The sequence below is a fragment of the Phaethon aethereus genome, assembly GCF_964289735.1.
Source record: "Phaethon aethereus genome assembly, chromosome: 1".
Lineage (NCBI taxonomy): Eukaryota > Metazoa > Chordata > Aves > Phaethontiformes > Phaethontidae > Phaethon > Phaethon aethereus.
Genome location: NC_138575.1, coordinates 216449748 through 216471212, shown reverse-complemented (window position 1 = coordinate 216471212; position 21465 = coordinate 216449748). Strand labels below are relative to the sequence as shown.

At 47.1% G+C, this 21465-nt stretch overlaps 1 protein-coding gene across 3 annotated transcripts in view; it reads right to left on the bottom strand.

Annotated features, from left to right (window-relative positions):
• The window catches only part of EED (embryonic ectoderm development), a gene marked incomplete at its 3' end in the record, with an annotated part of 19332 nt that extends 15932 nt beyond the window's left edge, over nt 1–3400 (bottom strand). For all 3 annotated transcript variants that reach the window (XM_082001405.1, XM_082001406.1, XM_082001407.1), the window contains exon 1: nt 3256–3400. In XM_082001405.1, coding sequence (XP_081857531.1) covers nt 3256–3384 — 129 coding nt within the window. In that variant the 5' untranslated portion in view covers nt 3385–3400. The remainder of the gene's footprint in view (nt 1–3255) is intronic.
• Nucleotides 3401–21465: the final 18065 nt, after the last annotated feature.

Sequence of the window (21465 nt, the reverse complement as noted above, 5' to 3'; positions counted from 1 at the left end):
TGACAACAACCCCATGCAATGCTACAGGCTTGGGGAGGAGTGGCTGGAGAGCTGCCCGGCAGAAAAGGCCCTGGGAGTGCTGGTTGACAGCCGGCTGAATATGAGCCGGCAGCCGTGCCCAGGTGGCAAGAAGGCCAACAGCATCCTGGCCTGTATCAGAGAGAGTGTGGCCAGCAGGAGTAGGGAAGTGATCGTGCCCCTGGAACCTGAGCGCCTGGGGAACACCGCTTGTGACCGACCACCAGCCGGATTTAACGCCATTCACCACAACTCTCTGGGCTCGGCCATCCAGCCAGTTCCTCGCCCAGTGAAGAGTAAACCCGTCCAAGTGACGAGCCGCCAGTTTCTCCAGGAGAATGCTGTGGGAGACGCTGTCAAAGGCTTTACTAAAGTCCAGGTAGACAACGTCCACAGCCTTTCCCTCATCCACTAGGCAGGTCACCTGGTCATAGAAGGAGATCAGGTTGGTCAAGCAGGACCTGCCCTTTATGAACCCATGCTGGCTGGGCCTGATCTCTTGGTTAATCATAACGGCCCGAGCCCTGAGGAACACCACTTGTGAATTCAATTCAAGTAATTTTGCAGCACTTGGCCTTTTCAGTTTTTCTCCTTTTCCGTAAGGACAGAAGATCTCCTAGGACTTGGTGTTATTTAGATTTATGTATTTAACTCTAGTGCTAACATAATAGCATTCCTTCCTAGAAACAGAACATGAGTCACATGAGGACTAATCCAAGAGGGACAGATGTGAACTGTGATCTAGTGAAGTTTCTTCAGAATACTGGTAGCTGCTCTCAAGAAAATATCTAAAGATAAAAGGGTTGCTTTCCCCAGAAAACATTGTTGACGCAGATGCAGTGAGTACTTCTGAAATACTGAAGAAAGAGGTTGCTTGTGTAAAAACATTATGCTTCGGCATACCAAGAATCTAACCATTCCGAGAGACTTCTGTAAACCCTCAGCAGCATCAGGCACAGCACAGTCGTGCAATAAGTCAGTACTGTCACTAGAAGAGGAAGTCCCACCCCTCCCTCCTGCTCTTTCCTACTTGCTTCAACTAAAATCTATGTTTAAAAAAAGAAAATATCAAATTAGCTGATCAGACAGCAAGCTAAATACTCCACCTGGCCCTTCAACTGTCAGCAGCCAGAGCTAAGGAAAGGATGGCGAGAACTGAAACAAGGGGTGTGCAAAACAATGCACCCAGTCGCTGAGCGGTTTTAGATCAGCTTTGGACAATTAACAGATGCAATTTCGCAGGGGACTACTCAAAAGGACATTTCTGTTCTCTGCATCACCCATCACTGCACACTTCACCTGCATCATAATTGGCAACCCTGTGCTTCCATTAAGAAGTTCAGCTTGTCAAAAATCAACTTTTTTTTTTCCTGGCAAGGTAGTCTGTTCACTTTCCATCAGTTTAGTGGGGGGACACCAACTCCTCTCAAGTCCATGTGATTTCTAGATCTGAACTAAGGGATACAGAGGCAGACAACAGCCTGTCACTGGAAGAGACAAGTGTAACATGAAGCTGCCTCAGGAACTCCACTAGGAATACGGAATAAGGTCAGCTATAAACATGAATACACCACTTCCTACCAAACATTTATTCTTTGTCCCAGTTTCACATCTATATCATCAGAAGCCTGCAGAGGTGTACTGGTTTTGGTTACCCAACAACTCTGAAAATCAGGACATTGAGAGGAAAAAAAGGAAGAAAGACAACACACAAGGCTGTAAGTAAACTGCCCAAATCTGGAGTCATTCCCTTCACACTGCACCCCTAAAAGAGCCAATCCTCCTCAAAGAAGCATAACTAAGTTTAGCTATTTTTACGTTTTCCAGTTTCTTTTCCTTTACCCTAGGAAATTTCAGAGCCTGCCAAATTCTCATCTCCCAAGCACACTTGCTAGCCAGAGTCATGGTACTTTACAAGACTGAAGTTTTCTCTGGACTAGTCAGGTATTGTCAGTATAAGAACACCAGGTACCTGGTATGATGCAACTACACCAGGTATCTGCAATTACAACATTAACTGACAAACCTGCATCCCGGATCCTTGTGGAACAAAACACACCCTTTCTCCAAATCAATACTATTATGACAACTTTTAAGCAGAATCCCCGGCTTTCAGGAGTAGTGGAGTCCAGTAACAAACTCTCGGAAACGGAGTCCTTTCACCACTGAGGTAGGTTCCATTTTCAGTAAACAGACAGCCCACATCCCATGGTCACCGATAGCCTACAACAGACACCAAAGCAAACCTGAACGCCTTTGTCACCAAGTTACGCTTCGATTCATAAATGCTGCTGCTGAGCAGTAAAAAAATCCAGTTGCAGGAGTATGGAGCACCTTGAACCTGCCTGTTGGCCTCACAAACAACACTTCCACAGGTTATGGGGGACATGGCCCAGATCCCTCACTGTCTGTATAAGTGCTCTAACCAGAAAAAAAACCACTGCATAAAGCTAACACCCAAATAGCATCCCCCACTCCAGTAACTACATAAAATGACTGCTAGCTTCCTTAGATTATCTTTCAAGTATAAAGGTATTCTATATCAACCATGTTACCTTTTTTCTGAACACTAGGTTTTACCCTGACTTAGGGATTACAGCCCTTGGTCCGGGCCGCCGTCTTCTGGTGACAGAAGCTTATTATTGCTACTCCTTCAGGCACCAAAGGGCTGCACACATAAATTTATGCTGGGTGTTATACTGCAACGTGACGGTGAGGACACACGACACAGAACTGCGAGAAAGATGAAAAATTTTGCAGTTTTGCAGGAAAAAAAAAAGTCTGACATTTTGAAGTGGACTTCAAGTCAGAGACCGTTTACAGCTTGGGCCTCAAATTCTCCCTCACCCACGTGGAGGAAAAGTAAGTGTCTCTCCCTCAGACCCACGCTGGTCCCTCCCACCCGGGCCTCCCTCCGGCGGCCTGTCTGCCTCAAGGGACAGCCAGGGAACGGCGGCGGGCGGGCTAACACCTCCCCTACCTCCTCGCCCCCTCCCCTCTCCCGCCCGGGACGCGCCCACCACCCCGGCGCGGTCTGACGGGGACCTCGGGCGGCAGGACACCCGAGGGACCCGGCCCAGGAGGTCCCCTCACAGCAGGGCCCGGCGGGAGGGCGGGCAGTGTCCCCCTCGCCTCAGCGCTCCCGCCCGCCCCCGGCGCGAGGCCCCGCCGCGCGCGCTCCCGCCTTACCGCCCCTTCCCCCCCCCCTCCAGCCGCCTCTCCCCTGCCCGGCCTCACGTTCTCGTCGCCGGACAGGTCCCCGGGGTTACTGTTCTCGTCGCTGCTCAGTTTCTGCTTCTTCGCCGGCATCTCACCCCCGACACCCGCCGATGCCGCCGCTGCCGGGGCTTCTCCCCGCTCAGACATCTTCCCCGCCCCCCACCCCGCCACGCAGCCGCAAAGCGCGGACGGGAAGGTCGAAATGCCTTGCCGTAAAGCAGCCCCGCGCCCCGTCCCCGGCCGAGAAGCGACGAGCTGCCACACTGCTGAAAAAGCGCTTCTTCCCGCGCCCAGCGGCGCGCGGTGCTTCAGGGGACCGCTGGGTGAGGGAACAAGCGCGGTCCCTACTCGCCTAGGCGGGCCTGGGCATTAAATTAGCCGTCTTTTAACAGCTGGTGGCACTTTACATCGCTGCTTGTAGTGCGGCCGTGCCAGGCAGGGCCGGCCGAGCACGGGTGTGAGGTAGAAACAAGCAGTCTCTGTCGCCACGGTTGTTAACGGTCCCTCTGTCCATCTTCGCGGGGTTCTTCAGTGCTGTGTCTTGTACCTAAAGGGTTTTTTTTTTTTCTACTGCTGTACAAAAGTCTTTAGTCTGAAACTGATGTTGCCGGAGGAGGAAGATAGGCTCTGCTCTGCTGCCTGCTTCTGTACAACCTGGCAAGTTCCTACTGCAGCTATAAATGAAACAGCTGCAGTTGCAGATTTTTATTTATTTCAGAAACCACAGGTCCCAGAGTCATACTAATTATGAACAGTAAAATAACGTCTACCGAAGGGGACTAGTAATCTGCCCGCAGGCACAGCATCTTACCTGCTTTTCTTGTAAGGGCAGAAACAAGTCTCTCTTTCCCGAGGGAGACATTCCAGTCTCAAAAAGCGATCGCTTTGAGGGCAGTGACAGAGGTGAGCCATGCCCTGTCTGTGAAATTTAATCTCGCATAACCTTTGGATATAAAGACGAAGAGATATGCTTAAAAAGGTGCATGTACTACAGAGTTTTTAGCAATAAACATCCTCTCTTTTCTTCTGCAGAACGGTAGGCTCCAATGAACCATTACATAATATATAGCAAAAGGTTGTAGTTTACAATTAATAAAAGCTCTGCCCAGGTCTGTGCTGTTAAGATCAAGGTTCTGATAAAAGTGTTTTTTGGGAAAATATACAAAGAAAGAACAGGCTTGATTTTAAAATATGACAGGATGTTTTTAGACTGGCATCGTAATGAGGACTATATCATGACTGTACTGCAGATCTGTTGAAAGAAGGGCAGGCACAAAGTTTTCAGTGGTGAGGGTTTTTAACTTCTCCCCATGGGTGCCCTTGAGCTACTGGAGAGAAGAAGGCTCCCCTTCATTTTGCAGCTGTCAACTGACGTCCTCCAGGTGGCCAGCTATGCATTCAACTCCACCACGATTCACTGTCTCAACCAGAACATAAGGAAACTGACTCCAAGGCGCAAAAGGATTCTTGCTTATGAGCTGGCAGGCCTCATCGAGAGGGCTTTAAACTAGAGTTGAGCCTAGGGGTGGCGTGCCAGAGTTGAAATCGATAGCCCAGCTCAAGTGCATCTATACCAATGCACGTAGCATGGGCACCAAACAGGAGGAGCTGGAAGACATTGTGCAGTGGGACAACTATGATGTAGTTGCCATCACAGAAACATGGTGGGATGCTTCTCATGACTGGAGTGCTGCAATGGATGGCTATAAGCTCTTCCGAAAGGATAGGCAAGGAAGGAGAGGTGGTGGGGTGGCTCTGTATGTTAGGGAGTGTTTTGTTTGCATAGAAATCAATGATTGTGAAGACCAAGTAGAGTGCTTGTGGGTAAGGATGAGGGGGAAGGCCAATGAGGCAGATATCTTGCTGGGAGTCTGTTACAGACCACCCAACCAGGACGAAGAGACAGATGAGACATTCTATAAGCGACTGGCAGAAGTCTCGCATTCGCTGGCCCTTATTCTTGTGGGGGACTTCAACCTACCGGATATCTGCTGGAAGTATAACACGGCAGAGAGGAAACAATCTGGAAGGTTCCTGGAGTGTGTGGAGAATAACTTCCTGACACAGCTGGTGAGTGAGCCCACCAGTGGAGGTGTCTTGCTGGACCTGCTGTTTACAGACAGAGAAGGACTGGTGATAGATGTGGTGGTCGGAGGCCATCTTGGACTTAGCGACCACGACATGATAGAATTCACAACTGTGAGCAAAGTAAGGAGAGGGGTCAGCAAAAATGCTACCATGGACTTCCGGAGGGCAGACTTTGGCCGGTTCAGGTCACTGGTTGGGAGAATCCCTTGGGGGACAGTCCTGAAGGACAAAGGGGTCCAGGAAGGCTGGACAGTCTTCAAGAAGGAAATCTTAAAGGCGCAGGAGCAGATGGTCCCCATGTGCCATAAGAAGAGCTGGCGGGGAATGCGACCGGCCAGGCTGAACAGGGAGCTTCTGCTGGGACTCAGGGAAAAGAGGAGAGTTTATCACCTCTGGAAGAAGGGGCAGGCAACTCACAAAGAGTACAAGGATATCGTTAGGTCAAGCAGGGACAAAATTAGAAAGGCAAAACCCAGCTAGAGCTCAGTCTGGCCACAGTCGTAAAGGATAATAAAAAATGCTTCTACAAATATATTAACAGAAAGAGAGGCAAGGAGAATCTCCATCCCTTACTGGATATGGCGGGGAACATTGTCTCCAAGGACGAGGACAACGTTGAGGAACTTAATGCCTTCTTTGCCTCAGTCTTTAATAGCCAGTCCAGGTATCCGCAGGGTATTCAGCCCCCTGAGCTGGAAGATGGGGATGGAGAGCACAATAACCCACCCATAATCCAGGAGGAAGCAGTTAAGGACCTGCTATGCCACCTGGACACCCACAAGTCTATGGGGCCTGATGGGATCCACCCCAGAGTACTGAGAGAGCTGGTGGAGGAGCTTGCCAAGCCACTCTCCATCATTTATCAACAGTCCTGGTTAACAGGGGAGGTCCTAGATGACTGGAGGCTTGCCAATGTGATGCCCATCTACAAGAAAGGCCAGAAGGTGGATCCTGGGAACTACAGGCCTGTCAGCCTGACCTCTGTACCGGGGAAGATCATGGAGCGGTTGGTCTTGAGAGTGCTCACGGGTCATGTGCAGGACAACCAAGCGATCAGGCCCAGCCAGCACAGGTTCATGAAAGGCAGGTCCTGCTTAACCAACCTGATCTCCTTCTATGACCAGTTGACCCGCCAAGTGGATGAGGGAAAGGCTGTGGACGTTGTCTACCTGGACTTTAGTAAAGCCTTTGACAGCATCTCCCACAGCATTCTCCTGGAGAAACTGGCGGCTCGTCACTTGGACGGGTTTACTCTTCACTGGGCGAGGAACTGGCTGGATGGCCGAGCCCAGAGAGTTGTGGTGAATGGCATTAAATCCGGCTGGTGGTCGGTCACAAGCGGTGTTCCCCAGGGCTCGGTTCTGGGGTCGGTCTTGTTCAGTATCTTTATAGATGATCTGGATGAGGGGATCGAGTGCTCCCTCAGTAAGTTTGCAGATGACACCAAGTTGGGGGGGAGTGTTGATGTGCTGGAGGGTAGGAGGGCTCTGCAGAGGGATCTGGACAGGCTGGATCGTTGGGCTGAGGTCAACTGTATGAGGTTTAACAAGGCCAAGTGCCGGGTTCTGCACTTCGGCCACAACAACCCCATGCAACGCTACAGGCTTGGGGAGGAGTGGCTGGAGAGCTGCCTGGCAGAAAAGGCCCTGGGGGTGCTGGTTGACAGCCGGCTGAACATGAGCCGGCAGTGTGCCCAGGTGGCCACGAAGGCCAACAGCATCCTGGCCTGTATCAGAAATAGTGTGGCTAGCAGGAGTAGGGAAGTGATCGTGCCCCTGTACTCAGCGCTGGTGAGGCCGCACCTTGAATCCTGTGTTCAGTGTTGGGCCCCTCACTACAAGAAGGATGTTGAGGTGCTGGAGCGTGTCCAAAGAAGGGCAACAAAGCTGGTGAGGGGTCTGGAGCACAAGTCTTATGAGGAGCGGCTGAGGGAACTGGGGTTGTTCAGTCTGCAGAAGAGGAGGCTGAGGGGAGACCTTATCGCTCTCTACAACTACCTGAAAGGGGGTTGTGGCAACGAGGACGCTGGTCTCTTCTCCCAAGTAACCAGTGATACGACAACAGGAAATGGCCTCAAGTTGCACCAGGGGAGATTTAGATTGGATATTAGGAAAAACTTTTTCACTGAGAGGGTGGTCAGGCATTGGAACAGGCTGCCCAGGGAGGTGGTGGAGTCACCATCTCTGGAAGTGTTCAAAAAACGTGTGGATGTGGCGCTTCAGGACATGGTTTAGGGAACATGGTGGCGCTGGATTAGTGGTTGGACTTGATGATCTTGAAGGTCCTTTCCAACCTTAGTGATTCTGTGATTCTGTGAAAGCAAAAGTCGCGGCTAGGCTGTGCTTCTTGGCCTGCACATAGGAAGGTTTCCCACCCACACCCAGAATCAATCAGTTCAGTCTCTATCACCAGACTGGTCTCTGCCTTCTATCCTCTGGATGCTAGAGGATTTCCTTTGCCAGGTGACAGTCCTGCTGGCCTCTCTTGACAGTTCTTAGTCTAAACCACTTGCCTTTTTTTGCTTTCTCAGAAGACATGAAAGGCCTGTACACCAGGGGAGCCAAGTTCCCGTAAGTCATAGTACACTTCATCAAGCTTCTATTTAAAGAACTAGTTGTGTGGTTAAATACAAGCTTGAAAGTTCAGAGAATTTGCTTCAATTTGTGTTCTTATGAGATTCTCTTTGGAAAGTCCCTGTACCTCAGTTTCTCAGCTGTATCATGGGAGAAGCATTTCTTACATCCTAGGGGGATATTATGAAATTATATATCCCATAGTTTATCATTTGTTTAATTAGTATGATACTGCTATATAAATATAAATACCATGCATAGTTTAACTAAGAAGTAATAGGGCCCTTGAAAGAGTTTGTAGAGGAAAATGGGAGAACAATAAAATAATTTTTAAAAATCTGCAGTTTCAGGTGACGATGTTGTAGTGGTATCTTAAAAGCACACAGTGGATACTTGGGAGGGCTAGATTTCATATACAGAATCATAGAGTCATGGACTAGTTTGAGTTGGAAGGGACCTTTAAAGGTCACCTAGTCCAAACCTCTGCAGTGAGCAGGAACATCTTCAACTAGAGCAGGTTGCTCAGAGCCCCATCCAGCCTGACCTGGAATGGTTCCAGGTATGGTGCATCTAACACCTCTCTGAGCAACCTGGGCCAGTGTTTCACCAACCTCATTGTTAAACACTTCTTCCTTAGATCTAGTCTGAATCTACCGTCTTTTAGTTTAAAACCGTTACCCCTTGTCCTATTGCTACAGGCCCTGCTAAAACATCTGTCCCCATCTTTCTTATCAGCCCCCTTTAAGTCCTGGCAGACTGCAAGAAGGTCTCCCCGGAGCCTTCTCTTCTGCCAGCTGAACAACCTCAACTGTCTCAATATATATACGGGAGAATTTTGCCAAATGTCTCACAGGACTGCAGTTATCATCCTTGCCTCTCATCCTTTCCCTGTGCATCTGGTTTCTCTACATCTTCCCATTGGCAGCTGTAGACAGCAGTAAGCTCTCTCCTTAGATTTCTCTTAAGGCTAAACAGACCCAATTCTTTCAGGTTTTCTTCATATGTCATGAGCTTCAGTCCATCTTCTGACCCACCTGCTGGCCCTCTAGTGGGCTCAATCCAGTGTATCAATAAATTTCTTGTACTGGGGAGCTCAAAACTGGGCACCTGTAAGATGTGGTCTCACAAGTGCCAAACAGAGGGGAAGAACCGCTTCCCTTAACCTGCTGACTATGCTCTTGCTAATAACAGCCTGGCATGTGGCTAACCTTTGCCACAAGGGCACTCTACTGACTCATGTTCCACTTGCTGTGCACCAGGACCTCTGAGGCTTTTTCTGCTAGGCTCCTTTGTTGGCCCCTAACCTTTACTGTTGCATAAAGCTGTTTCTCTCCCAGTGCGGGACTTTACATTTGCCTGTGTTGAACTGCATGAAGTTCCTGTGAATCCATTTCTCCAACCTGTCTAGGACACTCTGCATTAGAGGCCCCGACCTCCAGTTTATCAGTGATTCGCCCCCAGGTTAGTACTGTCCACAGATTTCCTGTGATTGCTGCCCATCACATCACCTAGGTCATCAGTAAAAGACACTAAGCAGTACTGGCCCCGATATCTATCCTGGAGGGACGCCACTGGTAATCCACAGCTGGCTGGACTTTGTACCACTGATTACTCTTTGAGCCAATGTCCAAGCCAACTTTTTACCCACTTTGTAGTCCACTTATCCAGCCATATTGTACCATAGGAAAACATGTCAAAAGCTTTGCAAAAATTTTACAACGTCCACAGCTCTCCTTTTGTCCACACAGTCATCTTATTGTAGGAAGCAATCGATTTGCCCTGGTAAATACATGCTGGCTGTTTGCAATCACCTTCTTGTCCTTCATGTGCTTGGACAGGGCTTCCAGGAGGATTTGCTCCATCACCTTCCCAGGGACTAAGCTTAGGCAGACTGGTCTGTCACTCCCTGGATCTTTCTTCTTGCCCTCCTTGAAGACAGGTGTGACTTTTACCCATGTCCAGTCATCAGGAACCTCCCCAGATCACCATAACCTTTCAAAGATGATAGTGAGTGGCCTCTCAGTGACATTGGCCAGCTCTTCCTGCAGCCTTTGTTGCATCCCATCTGGTCTTGTGTACTTGTGTACATCCAGTTGGCTTCAGTGCTCTCTAAATTCCATGCTGGGTACTGCTTTATTCCCACCAACTGTTACTAGGCTTGGGGAACTGAGAAGCTGAAGTACCTCAGCCGTTTCCATTTCCTTTGTCACTGCATCCCCTGCTCCATGGAGCAGCAGACCTGTATTTTCCTCATCCTTCCCTTTGTTGCCAGGGTACATAACAGAAGCTTTTCCTTTTAACCTCCACCTCCCTTTCTGGTTTCAACTCCAGCTCAGCTTTGGCTTTCCTAACACTAGCCCTGCATGCTTAAGCAATGTCTCTCTATTCCTCCTGGGCAGCCCATCCATGCTTCCACTTTCTGTACACTTCCTTTTTGTGTTGGAGCTCAGCTGTGAGTCCCTGGTACATCCACGCTGGCCTCCTGCCACACTTGCTTGATTTTCTGCACATCAGAACGGACTGCTCTTTTTCTTAGAGGAGATTCTCCTTGAAGACCAACCAGCTGCCCTGGGTACCATGCCCTCACGGGCAGTCCCCCATTGGACCCTTGCCAAGAAGATTCCTGAGTAAGCCAAAATCTGCTTTCCTGAAGTCCAGGGTTGTGATTCTACTACTTGCCTTGCTCATTTCTCTCCAGATTTTCAACTCTACAGTCTTGTGTTTGCTGCGGCCAAGACTGCTCCTTGACATCTTTGACCAGCTCTTTCTTGTTTGCAACAGGTCTAGCAAGACATCTCCTTGGCATCTTTCTTCCTTGATATGCTTTGGGTAGTCTGTATAAAACAGAAGGACCTCCACCCTCCTGCAGTCTTCTGGTGATGATTTTGGCAATCAGCTGGTCCAGGCAGCCCAGTACTTTTTTCTCCAGAGTAGGCAGTAGAAGATACTTAAGAAAGAATGTAAGAAGTATTGATGGTTTAAAGAGACTAAGAGTTAGCTCAGAGTTTCTTAACTGTGTCGGTAACACTGAGTTTTTCCGTCCTAAAGATGAAGGGTCTCTGCTGTGCTGGGAAAGGAGGATACTTGAACTAGGGAGCTAGTGGGCAGACAGATCAAGGAGCAGTACCCTGGAAAACTAGCTTGTTGTTCCCACTGCCACAGGGAGCATGGGAGAGGCTGGAGAGGTATTCTCCCCAGGCAGTACCTGTTGCCCTTAAACCTCTCCCATTACGCCCTGCAACAGCTACGACTCTGATTTTTAGAGCTCCAGTATTTACAGTGGGGCCCTGGCCTTTATGCTGCCCCTGATATTATGCTGCCCTAGGTAACAGTTCTTTTACCTATGTACAGAGATATCCCTGCACCTAAATTACCCGATACCAGCATCTGCTGTATAAACAGTGTTCCTTCTTAATGTTAACTGTTTTCTATGTGTGTATAGGTCAGAATTGCTGAATTAACTGGAAAAAAGTAATTTTTTAAAATTTTGTTAGCTCGATGGGAAAACATATCCATGGCAACTGAGGTGGATTCTGTTCTGCTTCATGTATTGTCAAGAGCTCTGTCAGTTAATCTCCAATAACAGAGGCTGTTTTACTGGTATTTTTATTAAGAATCTGAAAACACAGCTGGATTTTCAGAACACCAGTTGAGTTTGTAAGTCTGACAGCTAACCTTGTAGTTTTTGCCTTATGGAAAAAGCAATATTAGAAACCAGTGAAAAAGCATTAATACAGAAACCCATAGCATCCCTTTTGCATAACGGGAATGCAACAGCCAGAAAAGGCTGCAGTCCTTTTTCCTCTCTCACTTTTGAAAGCTTAGTGGGTCAAACCTTTAGCTGACTCATGCTCTGAATGCAAGGAACAGCTCACACATTTAAATCTTGCTGCAGAAGTTCAGGATGATACAGATAAAAGTCATATATTTTACCCATCTGCTAGAGCTAACAAGCTGCATAAAAATGGGAGGTGTATCTGAATCAGAAGATGAGACAGCTGAGCTGATCTAACAACACTACTGAAGGAAGGGTATCTCACCCACACCCTTTCCAGACCTTCTCCATGTTCCTAGTTCTGGTTTTCCACCACTTCTCTTCCCTGGGCTCTGCTTTTCAAAAGGTTATCAATGAGCCAGTTCAGCTCACTAATCCAGAAGAAAACCAATCAAGCACAAAGTAACTTTATCTTTTCTTTTTAGCTAATGAATGAGACCAGACTTGAGCAAACTCTCTGGTGACCACCAGAACTGGTGGTGCAAAGGAAGGCTGGAAGCTGCAGCCAGGAGTGAAAGATAGCTGAGAAACAAGATCTCATCTTGAGGGCAGTGGTGAGCTACAGCTCAGCAACCTCCTGACATCTCCCTGTGTGGCACTTGAGTTTGTGGATTGTCTTCAAGAGTGAAAGAGTTTGACCCAAGGTGTAGGACTGTCTATACTACCATAACAACCCTGCTGGAAAGATGACAGAGTGGCAACAATGTGCAGTTAGTGTCAGTAAAGCCTAAACTCCGTCTGTAGTTTCATGGTCTGCAACAGCGCTGCTCAGGCAGTCCCATTCCTGCCCAGCCAACTAATTTCTTCTGCTTCCACCTGCCCTCCTGTTCTCTGCCAGAGACTGATTTATAGAGCTGTGTAACAAATCACACAGGTCAAACGATCTGGCAGAAGAAAACAAACAGCATGTCTCCGTTTTGCTTAGTTGTATTAGATCAGTTCCCTTGTTTGTTCACGACGTAGCTACACAAGCCGTTCTGCTGGGGAGTGGCACATGAACAATTGGTGGGAAGAGAGGGAACTGGGAGGAAAACAGCCAGAATTACTTAAGCCGGTATCGTCACCAAATAAATCCTCATGGACCCACAGCTCATGTGAACAGAGACTTTAGTCTAGTTTAAAGTGACCTTTCTTCCAGAATAGTTTGTTCTGTGTGTGAAGGAGCTCTCACTGAACCAGCAAGGCACATTTACAGTCTATGAAGCATATTTACAAAGAGACTTTAGACCCTAGTTTATGGATGAAATGTGGGGTATCTACAGCCCCACACTGGCTCTGTGACAGAGTCCAATAACAATTCAACCTCCTTCATCACCAGGAATTCAGGTGCCGGCGTGGCAGACATGCCTCCATCAGCAGGAATTAAAAATGTCCTAAATGCTAAGGGCTAATGTCCATCCTTTTGGCCATCCCAGTACTTGTGCCTAGAAGCGTGAATGGTAAAGTACTAAATCTATCACCATAACATCAAAGAATCTGAAATAAGAAACTAATGTTCAGATAAACTGTATTTCACTTGCCTTGTCTGCATAGTGAACAGGTATGTGCAGCTACCTCCCTAGAATTTTCTCCGCATCTCCCCCCCGCAAAACCCACTACAAGGATGATCCCCACCAAGATTTGCATTTAACTTGGGAAAGAGGCGACAGGCCGGCACCATCCAGGGAAGCCCCATGCTTCTGTTGCCTCTTGGCACCCCTTGGGCAGGCTGCTTTGGGCCTGGCTCGCTCCTTCAGGCTGGGGAATCCTCTTAGATAAACCACCCTGTTACACAGCGGGGAAGCGAGCGCAGACTCAGGCCTTGCGCCACATTGTCTGTTCTCTGTCAGTAGCACTCACCAAAGGAGCAGCTGATGCAAAAAAAACCCCACGGATAATTGAATACAATTTTGCAAAATGTGGCTTTTGCCTTTTTCTATTTATATGTAACTTTTGCCTTTTTTCCCATGCCCCACCCTTGTTATTTACAATGACAATATACTTTCTCTTAAATATTTTAGTATTGAAACAGCCATGCACAACTCTTAACCCAAAGTATTTTTCACTGAAACACACAGAGCCATGATGACTGTGTCGGCATCATCTTCAGAAGTTACTCACAGTGCTAAAATATCAGTGCAATGATTAGCTGCAGCAAAATCTGATGATTTAGAAATGCCTTAGAGACATACTTATTCTTTCTAATTCAGGCTTTCTTTAGCTGCATGGTGCAGGAATTTTTTGCTGGGAAAAATGGCCTGACATCTAAGGTTAATCTATATTTAAATAAATGGGTTATTCTCTCAGCTCATATTTCAGTTTAATTTTTCAGTGGTTGTACTGGAAAAACTCCAAAGTGACTGTGGAACCTCGTAACAGGGTGCAGGCCCAGATTTGCCACCAGCACTAAGGCGGCAACAAGTCCACACTAGCAGCCGCTGGAGCAGCTCCTGTGTCCTTTCACCTCATGACTTTGCTGTTGCTGTGGCACCACTTCACGTGAACTCTACAAAGAGGAAAGTCTTGGGTGTTAATGGCTTTTCTTCCCACTTAATTATGGTTTCACCCTATGCCAGTCCAGTGCAGCTGCCTTTCCACTGTCCCTCTCCCTCCTGCCTCAGCCATGTGTTCCCTCCCTTCCATTACACAGAGGATCATAGAATGGTTTGTGTTGGAAGGGACCTTGAAAGGTCACCTAGTCCAACACCCCTGCAATGAGCTGGGACATCTTCAACTAAAGCAGGTTGCTCAGAGCCCCGTCCAGCCTGCAAACCAAATGGCAAACCCATTTAAACTGCATGGAACTGCACACTCACCTGTAGGGTGCTGCAAGGCTAGTCTAAGACTGTGCTGTTGCTAAAGCAAGGTGGCTGTCGGGGGGATTCCTGCCTTCGATGCCTGTACCTCGTCGCACGTAGGGTGTGGGGACAAGTTCACAATAGTGGGGTTCATAGCTGGGGGCATACTTTGCATCTACCAGTGAAAACAAACTAAAGAGAGAGATTGAGAAGGAGAAAGGAAAGTGAGCAGCTGAGAAAAAAGTGAGGGGAGGGTCCCCAGAAAGCATCTCCTCCTGGACTCCTCTCCAGGCCCCCCCCGTGGTGCTTTTGCCATAGTAATGACAGAATGCTTATTGGGACCCACTGAAATGCTATTGGTTGTAACCACCTCTTGCTGTAGGTGCCACAGACGGGATGGTTGTCAAGCTTTGTGCCCCCTGTGATGTAAACCAAAAGCTACAACCAGAGGGAGGAAAAGCGGGGAAGAAAGGGTGATTCTCACGCTGGTGGCAATCGCTTCCCATGAGAACCTGCTGAGAACATTATCAGGGGTTTGCAGGTGCAAGGTCATGAGAATAACAGCATGAGAACAACAGCATGAGAAAAACAAGGGATAGATACTGCCCCAGAAGCTCTGGGAAACATTGCCAAGGCAGCTGGGCTGAGAGGACCCAGAGCTGGGGGTGGAAAGCAGGTAGGGAGTTGCAGATGGAAGTTCCTTAGCAATGCAGAAGGTTAAGGCTCCTCAGGCACTGGAGCAACAGCCCCAGGAGACACTGCTGGTACTTGCTCTGTCCTTTCTATCAGTCATGCAGCCACATGCTGAGCTGGTGGAAGGCACAATAAAGGAAACTTTTCTGGGCCAAAACATAATTTTAGCTAGATGAAAGCCAGTCATGAAACTACATTTTTAGGGACCTCTCTCCTGTGTCCAGCACCTGTCTTGAGCCAACATTACCAACAATTTAGCTATGCAGTCAGCCCAATCAGGGATCCAATCACATTGAAAACTAACCAAACCAAAAAGAATAGAGTAGTTTTAAGTACTAAACCCAGGGTGAGAGAGAAGAGGTAGTGGTCAATGGCTTCATGTCCAGATGGAGACTGGTGACGAGCGGTGTCCCTCAGGGGTCCATACTGGGTCCAGTACAGTTTAATATTTTCATCAATGACATAGACAGTGGTATCGAGTGCACCCTCAGCAAGTTTGCTGATGACACCAAACTGAGTGGTGCAGTTGACACGCCAGAGGGACGGGATGCCGTCCAGAGGGACCTGGACAAGCTCGAGGAATGGACCCATGTGAACCTCATGAGGTTCAACAAGGCCAAGTGCAGGGTCCTGCACCTGGGTCGGGGCAACCCCCGGTATCAGTACAGGCTGGGGGACGAAGGGATGGAGAGCAGCCCTGCTGAGAAGGACTTGGGGGTACTAATGGATGAAAAGCTGGACATGAGCCGGCAATGTGCGCTTGCAGCCCAGAAGGCCAACCGTATCCTGGGCTGCATCCAAAGCCGCGTGGACAGCAGTGTGAGGGAGGGGATTCTGCCTCTCTGCTCTGCGCTGGGGAGACCCCCCTGCAGTGCTGCATCCAGCTCTGGAGCCCTCAGCACAGGAAAGACATGGACCTGTTGGAACGGGTCTAGAGGAGGCCACAAAAATGATCTGAGGAATGGAACACCTCTGCTGTGAGGCCAGGCTGAGAGAGTTGGGGTTGTTCAGCCTGGAGAAGAGAAGGCTCCAGGGAGACCTTCTTGCAGCCTTCCAGTACTTCAAGGGGGCTTATAAGAAAGATGGGGACAGACTTTTTGCAGGGCCTCTTGCAACGGGACAAGGGGTAATGGTTTCAAACTGAAAGAGGGCAGATTTCATCTAGATCTAAGGAAGAAGTTTTTGACAGTGAGGGTGGTGAAACACTGGCCCAGGTTGCCCAGAGCGGTGATGGATATGCCCCATCCCTGGAATCATTCCAGGTCAGGTTGGACGGGGCTCTGAGCAACCTGATCTAGTTGAAGATGTCCCTGCTCATTGCAGGCGGTTGGACTAGATGGCCTTTAAAGGTCCCTTCCAACCCAAATATTCTATGATTCCCTGGGGCCGTTTCTCTGAGCAGCAGCATGGGCTGAGTTTTTCTAAAACCCCTTGTGAACATACACTTCAGCCAAACTGTCCTGTCCTCTTCTTTGTGTGCGCACAAGCTCTGCTTTGACCTGTCTCAGGGCATGCATCTAGCTGTGAGCTCTACTTCTCCTCTTTGGGTTGTTTTAGTTTTCCCCCAACCTGGTTTACCACTGGGCTACACAAATAGTTGTGTTGGCCTGACAGGAGGCTGTGCAGGGGTATGAGCAAGTGCCAAAGGGAAGGGAGGGAACACAATACGTAAGCTGATGCTGCTTTTAAAAATAACAGGTTAAACCACAGCCCAACATGGCTTTGTGCCACTTTTCCACTTGAAGAACTTAAAAGGTTTGGAGATGACAAACTTGGTCTATCTCTGTCTTGAGTACTACTAGACTAGCACGGTGCTGCCACAATTGCCTTGTACTGTTCCCTGCTGCTATCCTTATTAGTATAGCAGCATTACCAAGTGGGGCTCTCCCTCATTAATCTATCTATAATTTTTCAATCTATTCACTAATAATTTAGCTATTGGAATGGAAAATGGGCACATTCCACATGGAAATGACAAAGAGGTGGGAAAGGACTGAAAATACACGGGGGTATAGGATTAGAATTCCAAAAGCTCTTTACATATTTCTAAAAGGGTCTGAAAATAGCTTTTTAATGGGCTTAAATCCAAGATACTACACTTAGGAAGAAATGTTCAACTGCACAGGCATGGGACAGAGAACACACAGAGAAGTGTCGGTCAGGAATATTTTAGGCATAACTGATCCTATGTAAGGCCAATGAGGCCAATGGCCTCTTGGGTTCCCTTCTATACAGGCATGTTCCAGGTGCAGAGTGAGCAAGAAGGAACACAGAATTAACAGGGATTAGTAGAGAATAAAGTACTTCAACAGATTACATAGCAGCAGAATCGGGGAAAAGTCTCATTGGCCTGTTTCCTTTACCCTTAGTGTCAAGGCAAGATTTGTGCTCAGAGTAGCTACATATTTCTGATAATCCTTGAGAAACTGAAGAGTTAACATTTCCACAGTGAGTATGCTGGCTTGTTGCTGGGAAGTGGTTTATAAAGTTGGCTGGTAGAAAAAAATTGACTGCAGAAACTGTGGAGCCTTCAGATCCTTTCTGTGTACCGTGGCCTATGCTTGGCTGTTTACTGTGACTCTTTCACAGATGAGTACAGCGTTGTAATATTGCAAAACAACGATAGGAATAGCCGCCTTATTTTTTTAGTTCAGCCTCAAACTGAAGGCCCGCTTTTAAATGGAGTAGCCAAGTGCGCAGTCCGAGCGCGTACACGCTATCCGTTCCTCATCGTGGTTTCATGTAAGTACTCGGGTGGCAGGCAGGCTTTAGCTTCCTGCATGCAAAGCAGCTGCATGGCTGCGTGCTGAATTTCAGGCTGAGCATCAGGCACTTTGCATCTACTTTTCTCCCACCTGGTATCATTCATTTCCCAGTGGGCTGCATATTACCCACACTGCTGGATCGACTCTTAACGTCTTAACTTCATCTAAAGGAGCTGTTAAATGGATGGGAATGCCACTACATAGGGTACCAGAGATGCTTACAGCTTTTAACTATATTGTCTGTTCAACTGTATTTGGTGGAAATTATCTGGGCCAGATCCAGCTATGAGCAAGAGAATCCCTTAGTGTGCTTCCTTCAGGATTATTGTTAAGAGACAGACCCAGAAAACTCTTTTAAGACAATAAATGGGGTTTCCTGTAACAAAATAAAGATATTTGTATACTTGTAATCTTGTCAGATACTTATCTGACATACAGACAGCAGGATCACTCTCACTGGTTTCTGACTAGCTACGGACAACTAACTTTTTTCACTTTCATGTATAAAACTGAAGGAAATAAAAATGCTGATTTCCTCACTCATGGACTTTGGACCCTATTGATGGAAAGCGCTCTTTTAAGAGCTGCTTTATTATTTTCAGGAACAAAAAAAATAAGATTTTTAAGGACTTGGAGAGCTTTTGAAAAAGATGACTTGCTGAGAAAATTGCAGATTTGAGACTGCATGAAAAGCTTGTTACTCAGCCTTCATTCACATGTAGCATCTGTTGTACTTAACTAAATTTTCTCCTTTCTACTTACCTTTCACTTAGTGCTAAAGCATACTTCCTTTTCCTATAATTTGTAGTTCTGCTTTTATATAACACAATCTGTCTTAGACACAAAGAATGTTGAAGTGGAGGTAATCATAGCTAAGGGGCTTCAGACAGAGACAGACTGCCCTCAGAGAAGGGTTCAGCAGGAGTAGGATGCTGTCCTGGACACCACGTCATAAGGAGCCGCAATATTCCAGCCGAAACATTTCTGCTGACAAGGAAAGCGTGTGAATGTATACCCTAACCAGTTCCATAGTGGAGCTCCATAGCTGTTTGACTTACACTTCATAAATTTTTAAGAGTAGAAGGTGTATTCTATCATCCAGCTTGACCTCCTGTTTAATAAGCACAACAGAATTTTACTGAATTCTTAGTGTTGAGCCCAAAATCTCATGTTTATTAAAAGCTTTTTCCACAAAGACATCCAGTCCTGAGCTGAAGTCTTGAAGAAATGGAAAATCTACTGCTTCCCATGGTAGTCTTGTTCCACTGGTTAATTACTCTCACAGTTGAGCAGTTGTGCCTTATTTCTCATGTGAAATTTGCCTGGCTCCAGCTCTTACCATCTCTTCTTGCTATGTCTCTCTCCCCTGAGAAAAAAAGACCTGGTATTTCTTCCCTGTAAGAATAAATTTTGTCATCAAGCCACCTAGCAGTCTGTCTTTGGTTTTTTATTTATTTTTTGAAGATAAAACACACAGGCTTTGTAAGGGTAGAAACCAGCGTGCATATTGCAAACAGCTATGACCACAAGAGTCCTTGCTGCAAGTACCCAATGTCTGCAGCCCATCAGACCTCTTGCCAAGTTCTTCCTCTGGAGCTCCCTGTCTCCTGTCTGCTGGCAGACCTGTCCCTCAGCCCACTTCAGTCCCAAATAGTTTGGTTTGCTTAATTCATTTAATGGTAGGTGTCCTGGCTCACTGTGCGTGAATGGCGCAGCTCTACTGGGAGATCTTGGGCAACAGCACCATTTGGTGGGAGGAGGATGCTAGGGAGCAGCAGCTGAGCACAGCCAAGCACAGGAAAGGATCTCTGTCCACAGCCATGGTGCTCTGACCCACAGCAGTACTCCAACTCTAGGGACAATTCCATGACAGCTTAAGCCAGGCTAATTGCCATAGCCCTGATCAGTCCCCGGCTGCATGATCCCACCCTGTTCCCAGTGCCAACTCTCATGTTCATATGACCCTTGATAACCCACTCCAAGGCAGTAAATCAGAAGAAAGCTTTAACTGTTTTTTTCCCCTGAAGTAGTTTCCTACCACTTTGGTGCCCAGAACCAGCTCATCAAGGGACTGGACAAGTTCCAGCGTCATCGCAACGGAGGACATAGAAATCCATGTTCATATTATAGGTGTCAGCTCTTACAGCGGTTTTTAATCTGCCTGTGACCATGAGTCACAACCCTAAGTTTCTCTGACCTCATATCGAAACGCCACAGTTCAACACCGTTCTCACAATTCGTCCGTAGAGCTAAAACCACCTCAAAGGTGACCATTTTACTTATAAAGTCAAGTTTCAATACAATACAGATGCATGGAAGTGGTAATATTAGGACGGTATTTCCAAATTGTTGCTGGAGCAGCCCTGCCTACATCTTGGACTATGGACTACAAAGAAAACTGGAGATCAGCATATTTTTGAGGTCCCTGAAGATACCCACTGGAATGCAGCCACTTTGTTAAAGACCTGAACCGGAGGCCAGAGGTTTAGGGAGAAGGTCCCAGTTAGCAACCTTGGCTAAATCTTCAGCTGCTGCACATCAGGATAATGTATAGGCTTCTGCAGAACAGCATTATTTTACTCTTGGCTCAACAATGAGATATTTAAATACCGGGAAAGAAAAGGAAGACCACTTTGTTTTGGTTTAAGATTTGTAACAATGGTGATCACCTAATCGAGCCTTTGTTTTGTTTTACCCAGGGAATGGCACTTCACAGTTAAAGAAGACGTAATATCTTAACGATGCTCATATACAGATTCCCACAGCAGCTAAACAGGCACTGGCCGTCAGGCCACTGGTTACGATCGTCTGTCTTCCCCTTTTGCATGTTCATTTCATATGCTTTATAGTTCTGATTCACAGCAATTTGTAAAGTAATAAATTCCTTACCAAAAGCTGGTGACACAACCTCCAGAAGAAGTCTCAAAAGCTTTTGAGTAAAGAAAATAATTCACATATCTCTGTTTTCTACTATAATCCCAGGAATTATTATGGCTTGTATTGGCATGGCTTTATTCTTCAAATAGATGTTGGAATATAGCCAGCTGCCACAAACAATCAAAACAGAGTTTTCTACCTTGTTTCTAGGTTGAAGAAGTGTGTCCAGCACTGAAACCAGATTGTACTTGCCTTTGCAAGTTCACAGCAATTAAAGATAAGGCTAACTTTAAATGCATATACATGCGCATTTATCATATACACAGCATTTCCACACCTTCTCAGCTGTAATTACATGCCACAGTTCTATCAAAGGGTTTAACATTGTGCTGAATTGGGACTTCAGTGTATTCAAGTTTGCAAAGACAAAAAGGCTAGAAGAAGGAAATGAAAAAAACCCATTAAATTCTGCCTTAAGTGAGAGTCTTTTTCATATCAAGAGTGTACAATTTCGGACACATCTGAGGACAAAGGTTTTATTACACCCATTTTCCCATGTAATACCTTATGGCACAAGACACCTCAAGTGTCACTGTACTGACAGGGAGGATTTGAAGATCTTTTACCAAATAAATTACAAACACCATGTCAAGATTAAGCAGATCCCAGTACCTCATGCT